We start from the raw sequence: 15,351 nt of genomic DNA, 5'->3' as shown, positions 1-15,351 counted from the left end.
TTATTCAATTACAAGCATATCAGAGTCATATCTCGGATTAATTTTATATTTACATGAGATCTCCCTGCCAGTTCCTCAATAGTTCTAGGAGTGTTCCAAGAGCTGGCGAATTTCGATAAATCACGAGATGATCAGCCAATCAGATTTCGGATTTTTTCTTTAGCCGGATAAGCATAATAGGAATTCGAGAAAATGATTACGAATAAAATGCATGTGCAAAAAATATTATTTTTTCTGATGGTAGAGTCTGGACAAGCTTGTCCGAGCTCGTCAAAATTGAGCAGAAGCTGGATCAGCATCCGGTTAAATTTATCTCCCGAAACCTATATTTCTGATGAACACGCATTATAAGCTCAGGTTAAATTTATCTTTCGGAATAACTGTGCATATGACTAGATTATTTTTTGATGGTAGTGTCTGGACAAGCTTGTCCGAGCTCGACAAAACTGTGCAGAAGAATTAATGAATCATGTGACATAATACAGTATGTCAAGTGATAATTTATAGCGCAGTACTTCACATATTCATATATTACACATACTCATACACATCCACAAAACAAATAAAATATAAGCCCGAATTGTGGGCAGAACTTTATTAAATCGTTTTAGCTAGTCTTCAAAAGAAAAATATTCTCTTAAAAATGATGGCTGAGGCTGGATAAGCTTGTCCGAGCTCATCAAACCTTATGCGTTAAAATTTCAGCCATTGCATATTTGGTTTCATCTGCAGTTAGATTTAAGATGAATGATGGAAGAATAGATCTAATCCGGAAAAGATCTAATTCGTACTATTTTTGATTTACCAATGCTTTTGAATGGCCTATAAACTTTTTCGATTTTTTTCCTCCTTCGCAAAGCATAACCGGTAACTTGTAATAATTTTTCTAACATTAACTGCACATTTATCAATGATTCATGGCAATCGGCAAAAAAAAAATTTAAAATAATGACTGTTAAAATCACAAAGCAAAATCTTTATTATATTTCATAACTGCCATATAACAGTATCAAACTTATAACATGTCTTGCCTTTGCTTCACATTCAAATGGTTAAAACAAAACATATTAACCTTCATATGTTATTCCAACACCTTCCCACGTTGCAATATTGTTCAGTACCCATAACCAACTTCTCACTGTTGGCTGATCTACAGCTGAATTTGAGCACGTTAGTTTTTTCAACTCCTTTTGTGTATTTTTCAATTCGCTCTGTGAATAAAAATATAAATTAGACTAAAAAAAAATGTCATAAGATCTAATAAAGTGTATAAAGAATACTCACAATTAATGCGTATAATAATTCAAAAACTTCTAAGTATTTTTCGACTTCATCAAATGAAAATGGAAGTTTTGCCAACTTAATCTGCAAGACTTTATAAAAGTGTTTTTGATCGAGCTGAAGTTTGCTAAGCGTAATCCTGTCACCTAATATAAATAATTGAAGTAAGATAAATAATGTTCAAAATAACTGGTACAATAAGTAAATACTGTACATTACCGATGCCTTGCACCATGTAAGTGCATATGTTCCTTGCATATTCGGCGTTTTTATCCAAGTAATCACGAAGAAGGGAAATTAAGCCAAACATTGCCTCTTTAATCAACTTTTCCGTGTCTTCTTTAACATGTTTTTCAACAGGACTTTCTGGTCCACCGGAGATCTCAATAAATACTAATTCTTTGTTGCTTCCAGTTTTGAAACCAATTCCATCAACTTTGCTTAAAGTAAAATCGAATTCTGGAAATACAGATTTGACATCTTTTATGAACTTCGATCCAATTGAAAACATATTCTCGATATATTGATTCAACGGCCTTAAACAGAGGAACTATACTGTTTACAGTATACTTTCTCTCTCCAATATCTCGATTTAGAGTAGCTTCGCTAGACATTGAGAAACTGAGTTGAAACAATGTGAGTCAGTCAGTAATGTCAAAAAAAGAGGATAAGGTCCTAGTATACTCACAAATCATATAGAATAATTTCGCAAATTTTTCTAAATGGATGATCGGGGTTGAAAGAAGTTATAATAGAAGATTTGAATTTATCCTTTTCGGACTAATTAATAAGGAAATCGTTAATATATTTATACCTTAAACATAACATCAGAATAAACTATCTTTACTTACTGAAAATGAGTCAATAAGCCAATGGCGAATTTCCGATGGAATTGTTACAACTTGATTTGCTTTCATAATAACACAATCTTGGTTAATACTCATTGAAAAATGTTTTGACAAATATTTCGCAGTATGCTCATAAAGAGTTGGTTTGTGTGGTGTGATCAAGTCTTGATTCCTTGGTGCAGACTGTATTTGATGAGGTAGAGTATATGGCCTGGAACTATTAACTTCGCTTGTGCCGTTAGTCATTTCCAAGTATTGCGAACTTGATGATGCCATATTTTTCAAAAAATCAGAGCTTGTTGATCCTTTGGCTTTGTTACTGTTAAAGAATAGATCTAAGTTTTCTTCATCTCTGTTGGTGGCTTTGACCTATTCACACAAATAAAAAATTTTTAGAGGAATTCATGTGAACAAATCCTTATCATAGGTCATTTTATATACACCTTTTTAGCTGGGACATTCGATTTTTTATCCTGTAGATATAATAAGTCATTAAAAGTCATTAAAAAATGCTAACCATAAAATTCAAGGCAATGTTTTTATACATTTACCAACCCTTTTCAAGGATAAATTTTTCCGCTTTTGAGTGGTAGATATGGCAGGTTGAAAATCATCATCATCAGACTAAATACAAAGAAAGAGTTAAAACTGCTTTGTCAAGCTGTCGATTCTTAACTTCTAGCAAAAAAAAAAAAGCGCACCTGCAAATAAGGAACCTCCTTCTTTGATCCAGCAGAAAACCCATTTACCGTTTCTATATTTCCTATAGTTCCGATTCCGTTGTTTACTTTCACGAGTGTCGGGTTATAGAGATGAATCTGTCTATTAACATTAACGTGTTCCTCTTCCCATCTTCTAGCTATTTTGTAGTCGGGCTTAGGTTCCTAGCATGAAAAAGTCGATCATTAGCAACAATTTTGACTAATACACTCCAATTTTTATAATTCCCCATCCGTCTGTCAGATCAGCTTAGAAACCTTGAACGTCAAACGATCTCGGAGGATCATCTGGACTCCAACAGGGCCGGTACCGAGTTGACTTTTAGTCTTGAACAACAGACGATCTCGGAGGATAACCTGCGCCTCGATACCGCCAATAACAAAAAATCTCAGAGGATCCCTTGCTATCAATTCCCGCCTGTATTTCCAATAAAAAAAGCTTATACTCGCCTTTCTATATCAATCGAGCAAATACTGTGCTTTATCGTGCCTACCACCTTCTTCTTGATTAGCTATAGCTTCAAGACACGAAATGTAATGACATCTTCTGAATGAAAGGTTCTATTTCACACTTGTTCAGGAATCCCAAGATATTCCATTCGGAATATTTACGTTCGAAGTATTCATGCAACATAGGGATAAAAGAAATGCAAGCAAAAGTAGTAAAAAAGAAGACCAAATTCTCAGCACGCGTCTTTTCCTTCACGCGATTAATTTATATGTAATACAGTATATCACATGGAAAGATATCATTGGTTCACAATCATGTGATTAAAGTTACCTTTTTTACATATCAGGTGTAGGGATGTTAACGGTTCGGTCTATACATGCCACCCAAATTATTTTGGACTGCCGTAATTATAAGTAAAATCCCAAATTCAATTATGGCATCCCAAATTATTTTGGCACTTTACATAGTAAATTATATATAAACCGAATGAATTATGGCATCCCAAAATAATTTGGGCAGCATGTATAGTTCGGTCCACTATCTACTGGAGAATTTAAGAATTGATCTAATTCATCATGCGATACTTCTTGACGAATATTATTTGGATTAAGTAAATTAAGGAAATAATCACGAGATGATCGTGCTGGTGCTAATGGTATGGTTTGATTATTTAAGGGTAAATATGACAAATATAATTCTTGTAATTTACTTATAATTTCAGTTATATCATTATGACTAAATAATGTGGTTTTGTAGCGTGGATCTAATATTGAAGAAGTAATGGAAAATTGATTCAAATATTTGTCCCAATAAGCTTTCAATTTATTACAAATTGCTGATGCTATTGCCCTTTGTGTATGGTGATTTCCTCTTTGATAATGATCTAATTTTTTAAACATTTCATTAAAAACAAATCTTATATCACCTTGTGTAGGATTTTTTGATGATTATAGTAAATTGGTTGCTTCATACATACAGTAGGTTCTAATACCTTTGCTAATTCCTGTAAAAAAAAAATAATAATTAATAAATATATAATTATAAAATAAAATAAATAATAATTTATAAAATAAAAAATACCTTAATATGTTGCCATTCAGATATTGTTGGAAATAAATCTTCAAGTTCTTCAACATTTGTTGTTGTAAGTAATTCTGAAACACCCTGCATTAAGATTTGTCTATTAATCATAAAATATGTGGAATTTCAGCAAATGTCTATATTTAAAATTGGTTTAAGAAATTTAACTTTTTTAAGGGTACAAATTTCTGATAATTTATCCAAAAATAATGGTGAATTCTTGATTTTAACAACAAATTGACAAAGTTTTTTAATTTCATTTCCAACATGATTCATTCCTGCTTTTACTGCTAAATTTATAATATGTGCAGCACATCTGTAATGAGTAAAAGCCATATTATTAAACTCCTGATCTAATTCAGTTGCTAGTTGATTACCACATGCTATCATATTGCTTCTATTGTCTGTAGTTAATGCAAGAATATCATTACTGATACTAAACTCTTCAAGAATTTGTAAAAGCTTACTAGTAATTAACCCAGCTGTATGAGAACCATTTACAGGAATTAAATCAAGTAAGAGATTTTTTAATTTCCAATTGTTGTTAATATAATTAAGGATGGTGCCGCAAATATGTAATTGCAGAATAATTGTGATTTACGGTATTGCAGAACATTGCAGATTTTTAAATCTAAAATCCACAGATCCGCAAATCCGCAATTATCTGCAATTCTGCAAATATTTCGCAAATTCACAAATATCCAAAGTACTGCAATTCAATTGCAAAATATTTGTAGGATTGCGGAATATTTGCAGATTTGTGGAATATCCGCAAAAAAAACTAATTTTTTTTAATGAAATATAAATTTTTTAATTTAACTACTAAAAAATATATTTCCTCTTATTATTAATCATAAAAAAAATCATTTTTCATTAACAAAATTTAAAAAAAAAATGATTTTATTTTTTAGAAAAAAATAGATCGGTAATTTGTAAAACTGCCAGAAATATTTTCTCTTATTATAACTGCAAAAAAAAATGCCAGAACTAATAGTTCCAGCAATTTTAATAAAAAAAAAATAAAAAAATGCTGGAAATAATAGTTCTGGCATTTTTATAAATATACGAAACTGACAATTATGAGTAGCAATTAGAATTGCAGAATTGCAGGCTACTAGGACCCCGAAAAATACATAAAAAAGTCACATTTGAGTTTGCTTAAAAAGAATCTAAATTTTCATGAAAATCTTGCCTTTTTTAGATAGTGCCAGCCTAAATTTTATTGTCCGTTTTGATACTGACCAGCATTATCATAATTCCAGCCCTGAAAAGTTGCTTATTTTAGGCCAAAATCTTGCCGATCATTTATGACCTCCATATGTATTTTTTGGGGTCCTAGGCTACTAACTGCAATTCAACTCCAAAATCCGCAATATTGCAGAATTTGAAAATTATTTGCAGACCCATTCTTATCTGTAATACAAGTCAGAAGGAACAGTTGACTCACACTGAATTTTCTTCTCTTTGTTACGTTGCCTTATCTTATCACTAATCCTTTTCTTATGTATCTCATCCAAGAAATCATCTGTCTCTTTATACTCTAATGACTTAGTTTTTGTGCGAATAGGTTTGCATACATTAGAATTAAATGTGTTATCAGATGTATTTGTCATCTTTCTAGTTTACCCAGGCAAACAACATTGTTGGAGTTCTCGACAGAGCTGGCATTGGCCGATTATTGTTTGATTTCCTTGATATCATCATCCATTTTGGCAATAAAGTTGGTCTTTTCTTTATCTCTCTGCTCTAGTCTCATAAATCTAGCTTCATGTTCTTCTAAAGTACATCTTAACTTTGCATTCTCAGCTTTAATCTTTGCATTCTCATATATAACCTTGATATATTTGGCCTTAACTTCAGCATTCTTGGCCTTAAGCTCAATGATGCGTTGTTTCAATGAATCAAGTTCAGATGACATAATAATATTTTAATGCTCTATAGACTATAATACTAGTATTCAAAATCAGAAAAATATGTAGGCCATTTTGGCTGATCGTGAATATTGTTCACAGTTTTGCCAAGAAATTTTTTATTATTACATGTGAAAAAATAAATACATAGTTTGGGACTTAGCCCATGATATATGATGTTTATCTAATTTATCCTATTATTCTATTTTTACCCACTTCGATAAATCCTGTGATTCAATTTGACTATCAAATACCCATTTGATTTACCCAAACAAGTCCTTGATAGGTTCTACTAAATCGTTATGGGTCAATATGATAGCTTTGTTGATTGGTAATGAAGAGGGAAATAATGACCTTAACAATACATCCACTTTTCCTTTACTGTTATTATCAAAGCTAGACGAAACTAGCTTGATTATTATCCAATCCACAGCAGTTGATACAATCCCGTACATTACGTCTTCCTGCAAATCTGCCGTATCATAAGTTCATTTTTTAGAATTGCACTGGATAGATGTCTGCAGTTGAATTGCATTCTGTGCAATTCCTTAATTGATGTCCTTTTTTTCACTTCAGTAATTGTGATAATGATATTTCCTATCTTTATAGCCCAATCAACAGGATCTTTACCGTGACTTTCTGAGATTTTATACTGAGAATAAACCTTAATTTCACCTCCATATATTGATGTCACACCATAAATGATACGGGAAATATATTCACAATAGGTAGCCTTGTTGACGTTAGTAATATGTTAGGATGTCTTGTGCAATCTTAAAAATTCATCTATAACTTATTTTCAGATATTTTCTGGCGTATCCTTAACACTTCCAGCAAAAGTAGGTAGTTCATTATAATCGTCTGCCTTCAAGTCGAAGAGTGTCTTCATCTTATCAAACCTCCACAAGGAGAATGGTTATTGAGCTGTTGTGGAAATATAAGATAAAAGCTATTAGTATCTGTTGCGTAAATATCATAAAAAATATAGCTAATATTAAACATTACTTACATGTGTCCATTACAATTGGGAGGTCTACTTTGAATCCCTGAGACCAGATTATATATGCCAAGTCCTCATCATCGACCAAACGAATACGTTCCTTTCCGCTCTCATGATTAATAACAATATGTTCATTCTCAGTTCCGTCTGGAAAAGTGAAATAAGTATGAAGCCTCGTCTTCAAAGCCGATAAGGTTATTTGCCTACGAGTTACTGTCCACAAGAATTTTTCTGGCTTGTATCACCCATACGTTGCGGTGCAGTGAACTTCTTTCATCTTAACAGAATGCTGTACGATTATATGTATGTGTTCATTGGCTGGCTAGAAGGGAAAGTTTGTTAATCTTTGAAAGTAGTTTCAACTCTGCACCTTTGAGTTCGTCCTTGATATTAACATTAATTTTTTTATTGATGAGCTTAAATTTTTCATTTTCTTCTTTGAAGGAAATGTCTAGAGCTCCGAACAGGTCAGCCAAATTCAGGTAACCTGACCTGACCTGACCTGAAATTCAGGTCAGGTATGAGATTTTTGAAAAAAATTCAGGTCAGGTATGAAGATTCTGACCTGATTGACCTGTTGACCTGAAACTATTGATTCAACTATATAATAAAAGTGAGTTGCAGTATTGCGATTCACTTTTTTATATTGATTTTATATAATAAAAGTGAGTTGCAGTATTGCGATTCACTTTTTTATATAGATTCTATATAAAAAAAGTGAGTTGCGGTATTGCGATTCACTTTTTTATATTAATTCTATATAATAAAAGTGAGTTGCGATATTGCGATTCACTTTTTTATATTAATTTTATATAATAAAAGTGAGTTGAAATATCGCGATTCACTTTTTTATATTGATTTTATATAATAAAAGTGAATTGCAGTATTGGGATTCACTTTTTTATATGATTTTAATATAAAAATGTTGAATCGCAATATTTCGAGAAAAAACGTTGCGAAAACGTTTTTTTCATAATATTATATTAAAAAAATGTTTTGTAACATTTTTTTTTTGATATTTCAATAATAACGTTGCGAAAACATTTTTTTCATAATGTTATATTAAAAAAAACATTTTGCAATATTTTTTTTCAATATTTTAATAAAAAACGTTGCAAAAACGTTTTTTTTCATAATATTATATTAAAAAAAAAAGTTTTGTACCATTTTTTTTCAATACTTTAATAAAAATAGTCCTGAAATTTTTCAGGTTTCAGGTCAGGTCAAACAGACAACCTGATATAACCTGACCTGACCTGACTTGAAAAAAAATTTCAGGTCAGGTTTATCAATTAACCTGACCTAACCTGATCCATTCGGAACTCTACCCCATACTTTGTTATAGGAGCCTATATCCTTAATTGAAAAAATAATATTAATGTATACATAGCGACTTCCCTACCCGTTTGCTTATACACCAAAAAAAAATATATAATATTCATGTTAATGCTGTAACTTGTCTTCCCTATATATTCACCATTCACTAGTCTAGCTTATAAAAAAGCTTTGCCAGAAGACAATTAGATTGACATTGCTCTGAGCATTTGTTCTATTTCATCATTTAATCTTTCGTGATTCTCCTCTTTAGCTATATAATAATAAAGCTCGTATAATTCCTTTAGGCTGGCATACAGATCATTATCTGCATATCTTTTGCGATAATTTTCTAGCTTTAGAGTGTATGCCTCTTTGTTAGAAAACATCTTGATTGCAACTGTCTTAATATAGTCATTTAGATTCTTTTCAGCTCGCAATTTCTTTAGATAGTCTCCATAGTTTTTTGCAAGATTATTATATTTTTTGCCCTTTCGCAATGCAGTTTTTATGACTTTAACTTGCGCAAGTTCTATATCCTTATGATCGACCATTTTTGTAATGTTTCTACTATAACGATAGAAAAACTTTAATTAATAAAAATATATTCTTTAGTTTTTTTTATCTGAAAAAAATATTTGTTATAAAACATCTATGTCTTGACATAAAGTTTAACTTTCATAGTCCTTTCTTCTGCTTCCTTAGGAAATATTTCAGATGCTATCAGGCGTTTATATAGTTCAATTCGCTAATGTCTATAAGGGAGAGTTCAAATCCCATTAAGTAAGATCTAATGCTTGTTAACATATGGATTCAACCCTATCTTATTTACCCTCTCCAGATATATTTGATAATCATAACTGCATAAACCATACATATCATGCCAGGTTAGTTTCTTGTTCCTAAGACATTCTAGGAACTTATCATGTCAAAACTCCCTTTTGACCACGTATTTCTTAACATCCTTTGCCTTTTAAATACCATGCTTCTTTTTAGGGTCTTCAGAATCTGGGTCATTAGGAGTTTTAGGATTATGGCCTGCTGGAAGGACTGAATACATTTTTGGCTTTAAGCATACTGATTCGCCTATTGGATCCCCTTTTGTTTCATTCTTTATTAGAAACAAGTCTCCTGAATAGTTAAGATCAAAAATGTCTGGTCTTTCTGCTTGATCTTTATATATGTCTTCAGTTTCTATCCACATTATGAGTGAGTCTGTATTTGTATAAAGTAGACAGGCCTTATCTTCATAGTGAGGCTTTATGTAACCATACCAAAAGTTGAACATCATAGTCTTGCTAATATCGAGAATTGCCTGCCCTACATAGATTAGTTTATTTAGAGTTACTGTACTTTTTAACATATGAACTGCTGTAATTCCTCCTTCAAATACTTTAAAGTCTACATACAATGGTGAACTTACTAGGCGTCTGATTTTTTTATCCTCTTCTGTTCAAAGTAATTCTACTCTCATATGTTTACAAACATTTTCCATTTGTTTGCCAAAGACTGCATTGTTCTTTAGCTTATAATACATGACTCCAAACTCGTTCCCATTAGCTTTAGCAATTTTACGCTTGCGAATATTTTTCTCAATATAGTCTTTCATCTATGGAGACTGCCGAAATTTAAGAGTACCATGAATCTTTGTAACCTTCATCCTGAACTTCATATATGTCTGAAAAGCTCGATAGTGAACTACATAATTCTTCTTAATAAAAAGGGTCTGGACTAGCTTTTCTTCAGACACATATTTTCCATTTCCAACTTCTTTATCTTTCACCAATCTTTCGTTATATAGATTAAGCCAGTTTTCTGGAATTAACTGCTTTTCGAATGCTAACAGATAATCTGTAAAGAAATCGTGTAAGTGCACTGGGGCTTCTAGATCAACTTCTAATATATAGCCTATTTCTATATCTGACACTATGCTTTGGATATCTGGTATTTTCTCTGGTATTACTTTACCTAAAATTTCTGTAGGCATGTATTGGGTCTAAAGCTCTGAATGGGTCGGTTTAGTCTGGATTATAGACGGTTCAGATTAGAGCTGAAATCTATAAGAACCAAACCGAAAAACTGGCAGTTCAGTTCGATTTAATCTGATTTTTATAAAAATGCGAAAAATCGAATAGCCATCCATCTAGTGATCATACAAAGTCAAGCCATATATCATTGGATTCGTCTCAACGAGACACGTCGAATGGCAGTATGATCATATTTTTAGCATCGATAGATCACAAGTTAATCTACGCTAAATAATTTAACAACAATTGGAATTAGCAAGCCATCTATCGGTGCTAGAGACATGATCTTAGCACCATTCGACGCATCTCAGTGAGACGAATTTAATGAATATAAATTCGTCTATATATGACCACTGGATGGCGAATAATGTCAAGTTTTGCATTTTTTTAAAATTTTTGAACGTTAAAAATTAAAAATTCCGATACATGAATTTATTCATCGTCCAATGGTCATACAAATATGAATTAGAACTCATTGGATTCGTTTTGATGAAACGAGATGAATGGTGTTAAGATCACGTCTCTAGCATCAATAGATAGCTTGCTAATGCCAATTTTTTATAAATCATTTAGCATGAATTAATTTACGATCTATTGATGTTAGAGACATGATCTCACCACCATTCGACTCATCTCATCGAGATGAATCCAATGAGTCCTAATTCATATTTGTACAACTATTAGATGATGAATAAATTCATGTATCGGAATTTTTAATTTTTAACATTCAAAAATTTTAAAAAAATGCGAAATTTGACATTATTCGCCATCCAGTGGTCGTATACAGACAAATTTATATTCATTGGATTCGTCTCACTGAGACGCGTCGAATGGTGCAAAGATCATATCTCTAGCACTAATAGATAGCTTGCTAATTCCAATTATTTATAAATCATTTAGCATGGATTAACATGTGATTTATTGATGCTAGAGACATGATTTTACCGCCATTCGACATGTCTCGTTGAGATGAATCCAATGATATATGGCTCAACTTTGTATAATCACTAGATGAACAGCTATTTGATTTTTCACATTTTTATAAAAAATTGGATTAAACTGAACCGAACCACTAGTTTTTCAGTTCTAATACCTGAACCAAACCAAACCAAACCAAATTTTAAGCTGGTTTCAGATCGGTTTCCTAGTTTAGCCCAAACTGTTCAGAGCTTTAATTGGATCATTGCACCTGAATATAAAGCATTCATATTTTCATACATGATTCAGGAATTCGGCTTGCTGGACTCATAGTCTGAACATTATGAATTATTTGCTTTAGCGTATCGATAACTTGTTATTGTCATGCCTTCACGAATGCCATTTTCTACTGTTAGATATTCATCCATATTTGTTATGAGTTTGAATTCTGCCCACTACTTTTGTAAAGAGAATCATTAAACATTCCAAATGCTGAAACATAATGAGAGGGATTTAAGCCATCATTTTTCAAGCACATGATAGTGTAGTTCATGAAAACATCTGCAAGTAAAAGTACATCTGTCTCAAGATAAAGATCATGATATTTTCCAAAGTTCTTCATCTTGAATATTTGCCATACCTTTTGAGCATGTTTGTAATTCTTTTTACTAATATTTTACTGACTAAGTAGTAAATAGAAGTCCTTTCTAGATAGGAAGGCTTGTTCTATCAAATTTTTTCCATGCATTTGTCCTGTCGTATGGGAAAATGCCCTTTCAAAAAAGAAGCTTAATCTTATCTATTGAATAGCCTTTCTCAGTAAAGTACTTAACAGTTAGAGGGAATTTTTCAAGCTTTCCTTCTAGATATTCTACTAATTTATCTAATCCCATTCCCATATGCTAAAAGTTATTAAAAAATCAGAGCTGGTCAACATTTATGGCTTTGTACTTTCCTATATTCTCTGAAATGCAATTTAGCTTATCAGCTGTGAACTTGCTCATAACTTTCATAAGCAAATGAGAGTCATATTCCTGTAAATTATGACAGATAAGGGGCACTTTGGTTTCAAAAGAGCCTATCTGCAACTTTTTATTACAAGTATCATGAGCTGGACCTCGATAGTTTCCATTTATATGGTCATGATCTTTTACTTTTCGATTTAAAGCTTCTTAGTATCTTTTCTGTGCTTCTTTCTTTTCAGAATGTTTCTTTTCCATACATGATTCCCATTCTTTGATTTTTAATAAATTATGCTTTGCTTCTTCAAGTTTTTGTACTACTTTTGGTGCTGGTTTTAAGAAAGGTCCCTTATAAATCCAGCATTCAGTCACTTCAGAATCCCACTTACTTATAAGATAGGTCACCCCCAGGTCTAAGATAAAAATCATATATAAAATTCTTTGCATATGGGCTGATTTGTCTACTTTGCATTAAAAAGAGTTATTGATTGATTTTGTAATACCAAAAAATCATCTGATTGATGATCACTTGACTAAATAATAAGTTGAACAAAAATTTACATTTGCAAAACTTAAATTATTAAATGTAAAAGAACTATGAAAAAACCCATTTCACTAATAAAAAACCTATTTCTCATATATATGGAATTTTTAACATATATTATTAAAAAGTAAGTATATTTTAATAAAAATATAAAGTAAAATAAAAATGTATATAGCCTTAGTAGCTATAAATGTTTATAAAAGTATAATAAAAATATCATATAAAAGATGGTATTATAATAAATATTTTCAAACAATAAAAATAATTATTTTATGTCAGAGTTTGTATTACCATCTTTAAACGCAAATATATCAAGATTCACTGATCCGTTTTCTATAATTTTAGGCTCGTTGGAAAGCTCTCGTTCTGGACTTTATAGGCGAAAAAAGAGCTCGCCAATTGAATCATTAGATCCGGAGATATTTACGTTTAAAGTTGAGGTACGAACCTTTTAACATGTTTAAATGCAAATATCTTGGGATCCACTGATCCATTTTTTATAAATTTAGGCTTTTTGGAAAGCCTTTGATCTGGTCTATATAAACGAAAAAAGAGCTTGCCAATTGGATCACTGGATCTGGAGATATTTACGTTTTAAGTTGAAATACAAATTTTTAACATATATAGTAAGTGCTAAGAATTATATTAATTTAAAAGAAATATTTACCAAATTATAGTATAATAACATTAAATAAAAATTTTTTAATACTCATTTCCAATTTACTGTATATTATATAGTATTTTGTATAATAAAAATGTAATAAAATCAATATTTTAATTAAAGGTAGACAAATCAGCCCATATAGCAGATTCTACTATAAAAGGAAATTTTATGTTATATTGTTATGATTTTTTTCCTTTTTAGCTAATTAACCAATAGAATGTAAGAAAAAAGTAAGGTAAAAACTATTAGTAAGGGGCCAATTTTCTACAGTGACCTTTATTATAAATAAGCGGGGTTTTGTCACTTCATTATATGCTTTCAAGTCTCCTGATGCCATTATCATTTTAGCCGGTGCAGATAAATTTTCTTGGATAGTTAAGAGTTCCTCTTCGATTTTGAGGACAAATCTTTCTAGCGCATCAGGTCCTCTATATAAATTGTGACTTATGATTTCATAGTTAAGTAAACTATCCATATGAATAATCATATAGCAATAACCACATGGCTTATGCATCTGTAGCCTTTTTGTATGGGTTAACTTTGTTTTCTTTTCTGGAATCAGCTTTCCAATTAGCATTTCAAGATCTCAGATTATTCGATATGGATTTGGTTGCATGCATTTATAATTATTAAAAGTTTTGATACTCCTATTCTTTACTGACGTCACCGATACCTACCACATATCGGTAGACTAAACTCATACTCAGTTCAATATTATGCTTGGTTTAGATTTTATAATCTCTTAACTTCTTGCTCTCTTTCATTTATATCTCTTACATTCTCATAATTTCTCTTATAAACTGCGAGAGTTCTCTTAACTTCTTATTTCAGTTCATATAATAATTAAACTAGGATAATTTCCCTTACTTTACTTCTCTGGACTTATAATATAATATTAATTAATTCTCAAGCGTACAATGAGCATATTCATATTTGAATAACTTTTAATAATTAATATTTTAATATTATTTTATTTGAGCCAAAAATTGACTGCGAAATTCCTAATGAATCCCACTTGTATTTATACATGTTAAGAAAATTATTTCTACTATCTACTATTCTTTTTCTATTAAAATTTTTAAGAAAATAATAAAAAATAAAAATGTATTATCATATGACTTTCTTGTGACTAAACTAAACTATAAATATTATTTATCGGTTAATTATTTACCCATCGGCTAATTATTTATCTATATTATATTTTCAGTTAACTAATTATCACTATCTAACATTAATTTCTGTGTAATCTATTTCATATCTTTAGTTACACCGGTTGGAGGGTATTATTTAGACTCTTGCATTATGGCCGATGTGGATTTCTTTCTAGATAAACTTTAATCGGATGCAAAGCTTCTAGAACACATCATCCAAAATACCAGTCATTCTTATTTTGAATATTAATAATTCTGTTATTATGTTTTGGCAAAGTTTCTGGCAAAGGTATATAGGCAATAGGATCAATTGGATTGAAATCAGCTATCTCTATACTAAATTCTTCTATATATTCTGGGTAAGTATCAAACATTTGGTATATAGTTAGCTTTCTCAGCTGTTCGTATTACTTCTTATATATAATTTTTTCTTTAATTATTTATTTCTTATGTATCTATCACTTTTCAATTATAGAAACTCT

At 30.9% G+C, this 15,351-nt stretch overlaps 3 protein-coding genes across 3 annotated transcripts; all 3 read right to left on the bottom strand.

The window, feature by feature from the left end:
• Nucleotides 1-1,067: 1,067 nt before the first annotated feature.
• Nucleotides 1,068-3,482, bottom strand: OCT59_022958 (uncharacterized protein; the record flags this gene model as incomplete). The annotated part of the gene is made up of 11 exons (XM_066150466.1): nt 1,068-1,211; nt 1,285-1,427; nt 1,501-1,771; nt 1,845-1,902; nt 1,970-2,061; nt 2,133-2,498; nt 2,573-2,602; nt 2,685-2,753; nt 2,831-3,013; nt 3,107-3,266; nt 3,421-3,482. The coding sequence occupies 11 exons, from the start codon at nt 3,480-3,482 to the stop codon at nt 1,068-1,070; spliced, it is 1,578 nt and encodes a 525-aa protein (XP_066006496.1).
• A 2,572-nt stretch (nt 3,483-6,054) lies between these two features.
• On the bottom strand, nt 6,055-6,297 carry OCT59_022957 (uncharacterized protein; the record flags this gene model as incomplete). Its single annotated transcript, XM_066150465.1, has 1 exon — nt 6,055-6,297. The coding sequence occupies one exon, from the start codon at nt 6,295-6,297 to the stop codon at nt 6,055-6,057; it is 243 nt and encodes an 80-aa protein (XP_066006495.1).
• A 2,512-nt stretch (nt 6,298-8,809) lies between these two features.
• OCT59_022956 (uncharacterized protein) lies at nt 8,810-9,157 on the bottom strand (the record flags this gene model as incomplete). Its single annotated transcript, XM_066150464.1, has 1 exon — nt 8,810-9,157. The coding sequence occupies one exon, from the start codon at nt 9,155-9,157 to the stop codon at nt 8,810-8,812; it is 348 nt and encodes a 115-aa protein (XP_066006494.1).
• Nucleotides 9,158-15,351: the final 6,194 nt, after the last annotated feature.

Source organism: Rhizophagus irregularis, chromosome 32, assembly GCF_026210795.1.
Source record: "Rhizophagus irregularis chromosome 32, complete sequence".
Taxonomy (NCBI): Eukaryota; Fungi; Glomeromycota; class Glomeromycetes; order Glomerales; family Glomeraceae; genus Rhizophagus; species Rhizophagus irregularis.
Note: the sequence above shows the minus strand (reverse complement) of the source record. Positions and strands in the feature narration are given on the sequence as shown.